Source organism: Parasteatoda tepidariorum, chromosome 10, assembly GCF_982258835.1.
Source record: "Parasteatoda tepidariorum strain Cologne lab strain chromosome 10, Ptep-v5.0, whole genome shotgun sequence".
Lineage (NCBI taxonomy): Eukaryota > Metazoa > Arthropoda > Arachnida > Araneae > Theridiidae > Parasteatoda > Parasteatoda tepidariorum.
In genome coordinates, this window is record NC_141764.1 from 47,887,732 (window position 1) to 47,901,771 (window position 14,040).

The following is a 14,040-nucleotide window of genomic DNA, read 5'->3' on the forward strand; positions in this document are numbered from 1 at the left end:
CTTTTGAAACTAAAATTAGAAACAGTAAAACTTATTTTTTTAAAAATCAATTTAATGTTATGGTTAACAGAATATAAATAAAATAATAAAAACCTACAATGAATTTAAAAGTAAAACAGAATTACAAATAAGTTATTAATCAATACAATTCATCTTAAGAATAAGAATAAGGTTCGATAGAATTTTAGTTCCAAAAATAAAACTGTTGAAAAAAAAACCTTATGGAATAAAAAGAGTGTACCACAAACCTCGAACATCAAGCTTAAAATCTAAATCGTCGATTCCAACCTCATTTCCAGCAAGACAGGTATATTTTCCTGCATCGTTTAATGTCAAATTATTAACTTGTAATTTTTGAAAATTGTCAGAAAAGTTTACATGCTGTGACGACTGAAGGGGAATAACATCAGAATCTTTTAGCCAAACTATTTCTGGTGATGGAGATCCAGTGACAAGACATTCCAACACTACTGAATCATATTCTTTTGCAGAATGAATTGTTTTCATGTTTTTCTTATCAATCAAGGGTGGTGCTGATAACAAAAAACACAGTTAAGCTTTATTAATTATAAATTGGTATTCAGAAAGAGTCTAGAGCAAAAATAAAAAATATTTATGAATTATTTAAAAGCAAATATTTCTTTTGTCTGAAACAAGTATAATAGTTTATGAATGCAAACATTGCACATAAAAGCATTTTCAACCTAAACATTTTTAATAATTCGTAAGAAAAAATATTGAAAACTGAAATCTTACAAAAAAGTTATCCATAAGACTTATACATACAAATTGTATGTTGTTAAAATTTAAGTTGAGTTTTATAATATGATACAGAAAAAAAATCAAATAAATCCTTATACATTTAAGTCTGCAAACAAGTAATAGAAAAAAATTCTTTTCTTTTGTTTTTCTTAGTGTTTTCTCAATTCAGCTTATTAATTTATATTGAAAACAAGTTTAGAGATATTTTAAAAAAAAGTTTCAGCAATTTATCCCAACATGCTTTTTAAAAAAACTTAGATAAAAAACACATGATATTATTATTACATTAAAAATATGATATAGCCAGATGTATATGTAGTTTTAATTCCCCCCCCCCTCCCCATTTATTTAATAAAATAGCTTTTAATGAGAAAATGTATTTTACAAACAATTATCTGCTATTGCTATATTTTATGATGCCACTGCTCCTAAATTCATTAAAAGGTCATTTAGAACTTTCACTAAGCACTTCAAATAATGTAACAAGTACTTTAAAATTTCTTACATAGCATTAGTTTAGTGAAAGCAAAGCATCTTTATTATCATGATAAAAGTTGAGGCCATTTTTTTCCTAATTAAATAACATTTTGTTGAATATTGGCAATGGTTCTTCCAACAATAAAACATAAATTGTTCTACAAAATACATCTATTCTAATAAAAATACATCTTGAAATTTTACACTAGTTATAGTTCTTAAATTAACAGTACGAGAGTTCTATAATTTTTTCAGATAACATACCTAATACATCAAGAGAAAACTGTTTCAGCTGACTACCAACTTCATTTTCAGCTAAACAAGTATAAACTGCAGTATCTTCACTTCTGGCTCTTAAAAGAGAAAGTTTCTGCCCATCATCATGAATATAGACATTTCGTTCATCATTTAGAACGATCTCTTTGCCATTTTTCAGCCATTTTATTTGCGGTGGAGGATTTCCTGTCAACGGACAATCAATGGTGAAAGGCTTATTGACATAAGCTATTGGACGAGCTCTCAATTCTTCAACCTCAGGGCTTTGACGAGGAGAATCTAAAATTTAATAATAAATGTTCCTAAATTCAAAATTTTTTTCTGGCATAAAACATACAAGCAATATTTTGTTCTTAGAATTAGTTTAAAATATATCCACAGAATTTTTTAGACTTCAGAAATTACAGTTAAGAAAATATTTCAACTTTTAATTATTTTAACTAATGTAAAATGGAAGAAAATTACTGCAAAAAGCATATGCAATTCTAAAACATACATAAAACATCTACGTTGAATTCTTTTTCATCAGAACCAGCTAAATTAGTAGCAATGCAGACATATACACCAGAATGCTGTACCTAAACAGGAAAAACATTGATAAAATATCACAACTAATATTCATTATATCAATAAATTGTTACATGTTCTATGCTACATGTCTATGGAAATAACAGTGAATTATATTAATAAAATATTTAATTAATAACTACTCTTCCAAATAGCTTGCCATGGATTAATAAGTTGGAGAATTATCTATGCTTGCATTTATTATGAGTAAAAACATATTTCAGAAAAATATTGTTTAGTTGCCAGATGAATTTTCAAACACATTGGATGAATTTTCAGGCAAAGATAAGTTTAACCTAGATAATAAGTCATCAGTAAGCGAAACTGCATAAGAATTATTCATTTCACTATCATTATGGCTGCAATAATAATTTATTTGTAAAATCTATGGGGGTATAGTATTGACCTGGTTTGTCAAATATTAAAGGAAAATATTTACCATAAAGTTAAAGTTCAAATACGTTATCAATAAAATGGAAATTAAATTATCAACAAACAAATTATTAAATTTTTCCAAAATTGGAAATCAATGTATATAACATTAAAAATCAATGCAGTAAAACTGAATTCTAGTCAACTTAACTTGAAATCATCTATCATATTCAACTATTTCTAACATTACAAAATTTATTTCATGTTTATTTTTATCATTAATATTTTTCTGAAATATCAATTAGAATTGAACTTTAAAATCTATGTGAGTATAGTATTATGAACTTGATTTAATTAACAGCAATAAAGAATTCATTGTAAAATCAATCTATTATTTTACTTCAACATTTGGAACTTCTAGGTTCATTCCATCATCAGAGATAATAATGCCATTTCCTGATTCAAGCTCAAGACCTTCTTTCAGCCAAACAACAGAAGGTGGAGGGTTGCCAAAAGCACTACAATTTAGAAGAAGACTATCATTCTCAGGTACTTCTATCGGATATACAGAGTCTGCACTAATTTTTGGTGGAGCTGAAACAAAATTTTAAAATTACACTCAATAATGCTCCATAAGTAAAAAATAATAGCAGAGCAACTTCAAGAGTTAAGAATTTAGGAAGAATCCTATAAATTAATATAGCCAAAAGTTAACGTAAGGTAAGAAACTAATATACATTAGATTTAATAACTTGATAAATAAAGGAGTTGCATAATAAGATAATTTTAAATTGGTAAAGAAAATACAGACTGATAAAACAAAAAATTACTGAACTGTATAAAGGTGACAGAAATTATACCAACAAATCAGTCAAATTTAACTTCTTTTTTTTCAAATTTCTTTTTATATTTATTAACCTTTTAACACTTCGTTTTAATGTCTTTTCTTCACAAACTGTTCATGCATATTTTGTGTTTAATTCAATATATCTGATAAAAGACAGTAGTTGAAATTTAACAACTATATTTTCATACCACCTGCTAAACAGAAAATGCATTTTAAAACATATTCTATACAGCATTACATCAAATTCATTTTATTTTTAAATGCAAAAAACATAGTACTTTGTGACAAAGGAATATAGAAAAAGAAACATGTTCAATAACTTACAGAGAACGTTAATAGAAAAATCTTGTGTTGACTCCCCCGCTTCATTCTTAGCAATGCAAGTATATTTTCCAGTATCTTCAGCTTTTGCATGTTTGATAGTTAAACGTTTTCCACCCTCAGAAATGGTGTATTGTGGGCTGACAGCTTCATTTAATACTTCATCTTCTTTTTTCCAAATAAATTGCGGTTGAGGCTGACTTGAAAAAGGACACATTAGAACAACTGGAAGATTCTCAAAAGTCTCACTTCTTCCATGTCTGGGGATGGACCTTCCAAATGATCGACCATTATCCAACTTTGGAGGAGCTAGAAATAGAAAGTTGAAAACATTATGAATATCATCTTACAAAAATTAAAATAATACAATGTTTGGAAAGCATACACATTATTGAAATTGCTTTCTCACGCATTCTACATATTATTGAAATTGTCTATAGAAGAATTAATTCTGTCTACATCAAATGAAAACAAAGGTTGCAAACAGTATTTTTCTTAAAAAAAGGCTTTAAAATACATTCAAAAGAATATGTTTTAATGCAAAAAAGATTATTTACTTAAAATTGATTGAAAATTTTAAAGGCTCAAAAAACTTTTAGTCATCTACTAATAATGGTGAATGCTATAATATTCTTTGCGGATTTAATATATCTTACTATACTTCCCTTATTTTCTCAAATACTTCTAAAATATATAAATTAGACTTAGACAATCAATACACTTCATTGATTAAGTTATTTAGTTAAAAGAAAAATGCGTTAAAACTATATTGTTCCTTACACATCAATAAACTGCATTTTTTATAGCTATGATATCTATAAATAACCTTTTCAATCTCATTAAAAACAAAATTCTCTGTCAGACAAGCTCTGTCTATTTGAAGAGAATGAAAATTTGTTCCCCAGAATAACTTTTTCTTAAAGTAAATTTACACCCAATGAACATAATTTCATAGGTTGAATTAAATTAAATTAAATTTTTTTATGAAAATTTTGTTAAAGGTACTTTTAATTTTAAAGAAATGCCTTTTTAGCACAAATATTTTAGACGCTTACATACCTCCCAACATCGGAGAAATTATATAATGGAGATTTTATTAGACACATTTTTTAGGCTATGAGTAAAGTTATGATCCATCATGCATAATCATGGAAGTCAAAAAGAGAAATTCAAAATTGGAAATGATTATAAGCACTTACATTTAGCAAAAAAAATATGTATATAAATCTTAATCTAAAAAAGATTTTTTAAACCATTATTTACAATTACTTAAATTCTTTTAAAACCGTTGTTAAACAGCCAACCTAATTTTCGGTTTACGGCTACTAGTGTTCAACTCCGTAGTCTTGTAATTTTGAACTCAATCCAGAAGACAAGGCAACTCCTGGATCAATCAAGTAGTGGGCGAAATTTGCCTTTGTGGAGGACTTTTTGATGGAACTAACTTTCATTTGCGTTACATGGAGAAGAAAACCACCAAAACGTCCAACAGTTAGCCTGCCAGCAAGGGGTAAAAAAACTATTAACACACTGCAGTACTGGCAATAGCACTACCAGTCGAGAAATAAGAGAAGTATTTTTGATATCAGAGGATATTTTATTGCCAAAATTTTTTTCTTCTTAAATTTCGTCAATAAATACAGAGAAATTTGAGAATACACAGGTAAACAGGAGATAGTCGTAAAATACAGGAGTCTTCGTTGTTAAAATTTTAAATTAAAAACAGGAGACATGGCAGATATGCACTTATAGACAAAGCATTTGTTTTTTTGTTTTATATACTAGACCAAAATCTTTAAAACAAACTAATTTTTTTAATATAATAATATTTCCTTTCAAATATAAAACTACAGATCAACATTTTAAGGTTCCAGACAAAAAAAATTTTTTTTTCAAAACTTTTGCAAAAAATAATATATTTGAGCAAAATGTTAAGTATATTTAAAACAAATAAAGTACTTACATAGTACAACAACACTGAAATCCTTTTCGTAACTTCCAGCTTTATTTGTAGCAATGCATATATATCTTCCAGAATCTCTTTTACCAATATTGACAATTCTTAAGATGCTGTCATTGGAATGAAACAACCGTGGTGGAAGAGGAATGCCATTCTTTTCCCACGTTATTTTAGGTACTGGTGTTCCATATGCATCACATTTTAACTGAAGAATATCGCCTTCTTTAATACGAATAGTTTCAGTTAAGCTCTGTTCATCAATTTGTGGAGGGACTGCAAAATAGCACTAAATTAAATAATATAATTTTTTATAAAAAAGTGTTGATTTTTTAATAATTTAAAAATTAAAACAATTTAAATTCCCCATGCTAAAGCTAATTATAATTCAAAATTACAATATAAAAATAAAATGAAACTACAGAATGAAATTATTTTGAAAAATATTACTTTTTTATAAAGTTCTTATTAAAAAAAATGAGGAATAAAATATATATAGCAGGGCTCGAAAAACCACCGGTCCTCGAGAGTCAAACATTCCCTGCGGACAATGAATTTCTCGAATCCGATGTTCGCGTGGACGGCCATTTTCCCGTTAATGTTCGTGATACATTTTCAATTTTTGTTATCTTGCAAGTGGAACTGGCAAACATCATATTTGATTCTTCTAAAAAACGCAGTACCCTCGGATAAATTAACATTCCAGATAACTTGACCATTGTCATTTAAATTATTTCATAAAAGAAATACTAGGTTACTATTAGTAACCTAGTATTCCTTTTATTACTGTATAATATGTAATCCTAGTAACTACTAATTCATTGTGCAATTTATATAAATGTTTGCAAGAAATAAGAGAAAATTATATTTTTATTTATTTAGAAGCAACAGGCTAGTTTCAAAGGAGGACGGGTACATTGTTGGACAAGCCGTCCTCGGGGACGGGTAAAGTTTCTGAGTTTTTTAGAGCCCTGCTATATAGTATTAATTATTTAATGTTTTATAGTTTAACTAGAGAGATGTATATTACACATGTATTTTTTGTTAAGGTTTCGTAATTTAGTACACACCAGCATAAAGAAAATATTTAAAAACAGAGGACTAAGTTGAAAGCATTGACTTGCTAATTGATATGTTAACAAGCTTATTCAAAAACAGAAATTTACTTTTCAACATCTACTAATTCAACACTTTAAGTTTTCTTGCTATTATTTAGTTTCCGTTTCTAGTTAAAAACTGGAGTAGTTAGAATGGAGAACATACCAAGTAGATTTGTATCTTATAATCCAGGGTTCCCACTCTATGATGAGATTGAAATTCAAGGACTTTCCAGGACTTTTCAAGGACCTCAACAAAATTTTCAAGGACCTTAATCTGAGACCAATTTTAAAAATTATTCTCTTCTATTTTACTAGAAGCAACAATGCCTGTTGTGGCAATAATTAATTTCAAATATAATACCTAAATGCTTTGCCTATATAGAGAGAAGAGAATATATGTATTATGGACTAAAGTTTATATTTTTTTAAAAACAACCCTACTGGTTTTACATATTAATTCACAAAATCATTTTCAGCACAATCTATAACTAATGGTAATGAGATGTTAATGGTGAAATCCTTTAATCCTGTGTATTTCCATGTGAAGGCTGCATGAAAGACAGAGCTAAATCTTAGGTATTCCATATTCCATGACTATTCCATCCTCTCCTCTATTAAACATCATTTCTGAAATTATTCATCCATAATTTACACAACCTTCTCTAAATGTTATGCAGCAACAATTCTCTCTGAAAATAAAAATTAGAAGGAACATATCCCATTTTCACCATGTTTAAAAGCATTATTCATTATGTGTAATCCACAACTGCCAATGAATATGACCTGGTGGGAATATTTCTCTTTTAATTCACACTGAAGCTTCTAATAGAATTTCCAATTGACATAGGGTCCATCCATGGATAATTGAAGTATTTTAGAGAGCTTTTAACCATCATCCATGCATTTGTAAAAAGAGGACAAAATATTTTCTGCAGTTCCATGATCCATAAATTGGGAGGTAAGATACTTAGTGCAAACTTTATTATCAATTCCTTACCATAATGTCCATCTGCTTAGATTGTAGAGACTGATTTAACGTCTCATCAAAGAGTACAGTGTAGCAATCAACATTCTTCAGCTCATTTATAAGAATCCCTTTGAAGTATAGTGCCGATCCAAAGGAGCCCAAATAGGCTCACCTTGTGGCACTACAAAAAAATTGTCTCGCTATACAGCTATCAGCAAACATTTTGGAGAACAATTTACTAATCCCTTCACAGGAGTTACATGAATAATTACTAGTGATGCACTTCAGATTCCAGAGAATTTCAGCATCAAGCACATTCCTTTTGACTAGATAAGAAGACAATGTTAACTCGGGCACTAAAGTTTCTGCTTCACATGGGGCACACGATGTTGAAGGAGTATTTACACCAGATGAATTAGATGTTGATGTCTTTGGAAAAAGAGAACTCAGGGCATGAGACTGCTTTTTTGTTTTACCTTTCTTTCATGTGTGATTTCAGAGCAGATTCTTCCATTTTTGCGATATCGATCTCCTTCATGCATAATCGGCACTTGGCTCTGAACTTCTTTTCGGGCATCGATAAAATCCATTCTTTATAAGCTTGATTATCCATCCATTGGGGATTAAAATAGCACTTCCCAGGCATAACTAGTCTAAACTACATAACATAAATACGAAGCCGTGCCTTTGCGAATACGCTTTACAATAAAGTTTTGAAATGACGCAAACGTAAGGACAAATGCGGATGGTAAAACGGCAAATTTATTGAAAACTACAAGGTACATATTGTTACAAAATTCGAGAGTATTCCAGTTTCGATAAGAAAAAATAAGATCTAAGCATATGCGACAGAAGATGAAGTGGAGTCTCGCCCCGAACGCATTGGTTGTCTGCTGTGGTCCGCGCGCTTGGCAGACACCAAGACGCTAGGCCCGGTTAGAAACGGTGGCGTTAAAAACCACGTGAGAGAGCTCGGGAACAAAACAGAAAGAACGAGAAAGATCCGCGGGTGTTTTATAAAAAGGGCCACTGGCAGTATTGGACAAATTCAAGGACCTATCAAGTTTTTCAAGGACCTAAGACGTTTTTCAAGCACTTTCAAGGACCTAAATTTAGCAAAAAAAAATTCAAGGACTTTCAAGGACTCTCAAGGACCGTGGGAACCTTGTAATCCAGAACATCAACAAAAACTTACCTAGTACGTTTAACTTAAATGTTTTTGTGGCATTTCCAATATTGTTAGATGCTCGACAAGTGTAAATACCATGATCAGTCTCGGAGAGTCTTGAAATAGTCAATTTTTGATTATCAGTTTCAAGTTCATTCACAAAATTGTTTATTGGTAATTCATGGCCGTTTCTGAGCCAAATTATAGAAGGAAGAGGATTGCCATTTACAATGCAGTTCATATCCACACTTTGATTCAATATCTCTTCTATCTCTTCAAACTTTGCACCTTGTATTTCAGGAGGAACTAAAAAAAAAAAGGTAAAAATTTTTAAGCAAACAGTTTATTTTTCAAGCTTTTATAAAAGAGCTTTGAGAAAATATAAATATTTTGGTTTTAAAAAATTATTTTTTTTGCATGAACTATTTAAATTTTAATAATTAACTAAAAGGTGTAGGGTATGCCAAAAGTAAAGGTAAAACTTTTAAACCATTTTTATCTTTAATATTTAAAATAGTTTTTTAAACAGATGCAGCATTAAAAAGAAATGAAACGATAATACATTAAAATGCTAGTTAAGAGAAGCAAAAATTGTTAAATTAAGATTGCTAATGAGCATCAGTTTTTCTAAAGTTTTTGTCTAAATGGTTACTATGCTATGTTGTATTTTAAAAGTTGCACAAATGTATAATGTAAATACCCTAAATTTTCATTTATCTTAATAAAGACAATTATTTAGAGAATTCATAATACAAAGCATTTACCATAATACATGACTTCTTTTTTATATATTTCTTTTTGTTTCAACTTATTTACAAGTATATAGCTTCTAAGTATATAACCAGATTTTTAAAATGCATTTTTTGTAAAAAGTATTGTATAATTTCCGCATAATGGAAATTATATAAATATGGAAAACTGTATCAGATTCCAAAATCACACACGTGCGGAAATTTAATTATTTAACTAATTATAATATTTGTTATGCGCTTTGAAAACTATTCTATGACTTTTAAGGTTTGACTTTATTGTACGTAGTAACACTGTTTTCGTAAATGACTTTTTGAAAATCTAATGTTTTTAACTAGTTAAGTTTATTTTTGCACATCTTATTTATTTTTCTTTGTTGTTTTAAGTAAAAATATTCACACTTAATAAGTAGAATGTTTTGTTACAAAATACATTACTGCAATTTGATATTAAACACTTTGAAAGTAGCAGTACTTTAAAGTAAGGATTAAAACAACCACATTTTTCTATATAACAGAATTTTTAGAATTTTATAGTTATAACTTTATCCAAGATACAACTGCAGAAGTAATACTTACTTCTTTTCAATAAGAATACTTAAATAATAGCAAAAATTTTAAAATCTCAATCTTTGAAAGGTTGAAAATTCATAGTGATATTTTCTGCAAATGAAGAACTATTTTTCACAGTAAAAAATATAATTTTTAGCATTCGAACCTATAGCAATAACAAAATTAAAAAAAATTGAATAATTTAATAAACTTCAATAAATTATAATATTTCTAAATAATAAAATATATACCAAGATTTTAAATTTCAGAACATTGATATTTGATACATAGATACTGCAAAGCATAGTAAATTTATGCGTCAATGTTAGACTTAGAACATAAAATAATTATTTATTTATTTTTTCCCTCCTAAATTTCAGAATTCTTTAACACAGTGAAACCTTCACGAAAAACCATCTCTATGTATGGACTATTTAAGATCACTTTTGGGATGCATGGAATTTTTTTCATAGACTTTGTGTTGAAGAAAACCTTTAGGAGAGACCATCATAACATCTCTCAGTGACTGGACAATTCTTTGCACAAATGCGGAGAAGGTCAAATATGGAAATAAGAAAAAATATAAAAATAAAAAATAAAAACAAAGCAAATAACGAGATTCAAATGCATTCAAAATATTTGTGTGAGGCTCTTATTTAGAGAGCTCTTTTTGAAGATCTATGAAAGAGATCCCCTGCAGAGAGGATGGCTCCCCCACTTCGGTAGCCCAACGACCTGCACGCGAAGTCGAGCACTTTATGGTAGAACAGTTTAACGAGGACCAAAACCGCACACCCTCGGTCCCTACACAGACTGATCCAAGTGGTCACCCACTCGCACACTGACCGTAGCCAGTGATGCTTGACTTCGGTGATCTGCTGGGAACTGTGTCTTAATGATCAGTCCACTGCGGGACTAAAAACGATGCTATCAATGATTTACTTTTAAGAGTTGAAAGTCATTTTAGAAAAAAACTAAGCATCTTAAACAAACATTAAAGCTAACTAATTTTTATGATAAAAAATTAAATGCGAACTGAATCAAAAAACATAATTGCTTTTATTTAAAATAGTTCTATCAGTAATTAAAATAGCACAATCAGTAAATTTGTTTTTACGAGCAATTAAATCAGTAGAGATTATTTTTATTGATTCTAAAGTTTATTCATGGATCCAGTTTTCATGACGACAATACAAAATTAAAATTGCTAGTGAAAAATCATGTATCTTTGACAACATTTTGAAATCAATGGAGGTAACCATTAAGAACGACCAACCTCCATTAACGACCATTTTACTTTGGAACAGAGAGCGGTCGCTCTTGAGAGGTTTCACTGTAAATTAATATATATCATTGAAAACATTCAAATTTTTAAGAAAAAAACAAAACAAAAAAAAAAAAATAAATAAAAATGAATAAAAAACAATAAGCAAAAACTAACACAAATAACAAAAAAGTCTTTAAAAAAAGGTTAAGGAAACGATTTCTGAAGTTCTAAACGTTGTCAACTTTTAATTCACAGATTAAGTGGGTGTAACATAAGCACCTCTGATAACCGCTTCCATAACATCTTTGTTAATCAAACTAAAGCGATATTGTTAGTAGCATAAAACTGGAGCAGCTATTACTTCCTACATACTTTACAGCAATAATAAATTTTTACTGCAATAGTTAAATGCATCTTCATTATTCACTTACCATGTCAACTATTTCATGATTTTTACTAAATTTCTCTATATTTTCTAAATGTAAAAAATAGTTGCTATTTCATCATAATTAGTTCAGAAACATAAAACAACAAATGAAACAGATAATTAAATTACACTGACCTAAAACACTCACTTCAAAATGTCGGGCACTTGATCCAACTTTATTCATTGCAATACATGAATAAGATCCAGCATCAAATTCCTGGGCATCACTTATTTGCAAAACACTTTTATCATCATTCAATTTTAAGCCAGGCTTGAATACAGATAGAAGCTGCTCATTTTTTCGCCAAGCATACTGAAACAAATTTTATTTATTGCTTGACATTTTCATATGATAAAAGTTAAATTTATTCTTCCTAGTAATATCGAAGCAGTTGCACAGGCCTCATTTATAATGCAATAAACTTTTAATTTAACAATTCTGTTTGAAGTCATAGAATATTTAGGTACATTCATTTACAGTAACTTACATACAAGGAAGGGAGTAAATTAATCTACATAACAAGCAAAAAAATATAAAAGCATAAAAAAATATAAAAATCTTGAGTGAGGAATAATATAAATACTTCGTAATACATACAATAATAAAAGCTTTATTATCTTCTTCTGAATATCATTTAAGTTTAAAAAAATCCACTATGCAAAAAAGTAAGCAATGCATACATCAAAAAAATGCAATATAGAATAAAAGGAAAAAGTAAGCAAGAAAATACAAATGTAATTTCAAAAAACTAAAAGACTTCAATCATATTTCTATTCTTTTAATATATAATTAATTTTATGAATATTAGTTCATAAACTATATTTCCCAGCATCTTTTTTCTCCCTTTTCTTTTTCTACCTTTTCTTTAGCAGCATTATACTTTATTTTATCCTGAATTCCAAATTTTAATACAATCCTTAAACTAAACATTTTCTGAAATAAATGTTTTCAAAAAAGTGATGATCCTTTTACAGCAAATTCTATCAACCAATAAAGCGATTCTTTCAATCAATAACCTTGAATTTCAATACATTTTATTAATTAACATTTACAAAAAATTAACAAATTAATGTGGTGAATAAATTTATCACGGAAAATAAGTAGATATTATATTTTACACCATTACACAAATAGATATTGTGTAATTATAAATTAATAAAAAACACAACTGTTTTAAATGATGAATGATTCATTTTAAATGATGTAAGCAAACTCACCATTGGTTCAGGAAAGCCCTTGGCTGAACAATCTAGGAGAACAGAGTTATTTTTCACAACAGTTAAATCTTGGTCAGAGGGATTTTTGAAGCTTGGTGGAGCTAGGAAGTCATTTCATTACATTATTATTATTAATTAAACAATTAAAGTAAGTCTTGTTTGAAAAGTACATATTCTTTTTATCAACAGAAAATTTTTGATAGCTGAAAATAACTCAAATATAGAAATGCAAAACATAAATACTATGCTTATTTAAAAAATAATTTAAGAAAGAAAAATTGCTTTTTCAGTTTCATTTGCTTTTAAAACATGTACTAGAGTACACATGCTATTTTGCTATTATACTTTGTAAGTGTAAGAGGTGTTTTTTAAAGTTATCCAAACATCCAGATCTTTATTTATCTGGATGACATTCGTCCCGAACTGTCCAGATAATCAGCATTGTGCTGTATACATACATGTTTTTGGAAAAATCATTCAAGCTTATTAATAACATTTTCAGGGTGCATAGCCAAATTATTCAACAAAAACTAAACACTTTTCAAGCACTCAAAAAAGATTCTTAAGCACTTTAAAAAAAAATATCATAACTAAGCAGGGATGGAAAGTTTTTGATAATAGACGGTTTTATCTTGTTTTAACCGTCATGTCAAAAAAAATTGTTTTGGCATTGTTTTTGACAAATATGGCATTTTTGACAATTGCCAAAAATCATGAAATTTTGAATCATGTAAAACGAATGGCGTTTTCATATGCTACGGACTGACAATATGCCAAAATAGATTGGGGTTGAATTAATTATGAAAACGTTGAATAGAACAATGTGAACTGAGTCTTTTTGCATAATTTGAAGGGAAAATCAACATAGTAACGAAAAAATTTTGAAAAGGGGAAAATTAAGCACTTTTTAAAAACATCCAATAAAAAAAGCACCTTTAAGGGCTTTTAAAAAATGAAAATAAGCACCTTTAAGCACTTTTTAAAAACGCTATGCACCCTGCATTTTATTTTTA

The 14,040-nt window shown here is 28.7% G+C and overlaps 1 protein-coding gene across 3 annotated transcripts in view; it reads right to left on the minus strand.

Moving 5' to 3' along the window:
* The window catches only part of LOC107451423 (hemicentin-1), a 136,674-nt gene that overhangs the window by 76,661 nt on the left and 45,973 nt on the right, over positions 1 to 14,040 (minus strand). For all 3 annotated transcript variants that reach the window (XM_087153122.1, XM_087153123.1, XM_087153121.1), the window contains exons 22-30: positions 13,028 to 13,128; positions 11,945 to 12,122; positions 8,842 to 9,120; positions 5,586 to 5,855; positions 3,626 to 3,931; positions 2,855 to 3,048; positions 2,012 to 2,093; positions 1,504 to 1,794; positions 249 to 533 (exon numbers count right to left, since the gene is read on the minus strand). In XM_087153122.1, coding sequence (XP_087009248.1) covers positions 249 to 533; positions 1,504 to 1,794; positions 2,012 to 2,093; positions 2,855 to 3,048; positions 3,626 to 3,931; positions 5,586 to 5,855; positions 8,842 to 9,120; positions 11,945 to 12,122; positions 13,028 to 13,128 — 1,986 coding nt within the window. The remainder of the gene's footprint in view (positions 1 to 248; positions 534 to 1,503; positions 1,795 to 2,011; positions 2,094 to 2,854; positions 3,049 to 3,625; positions 3,932 to 5,585; positions 5,856 to 8,841; positions 9,121 to 11,944; positions 12,123 to 13,027; positions 13,129 to 14,040) is intronic.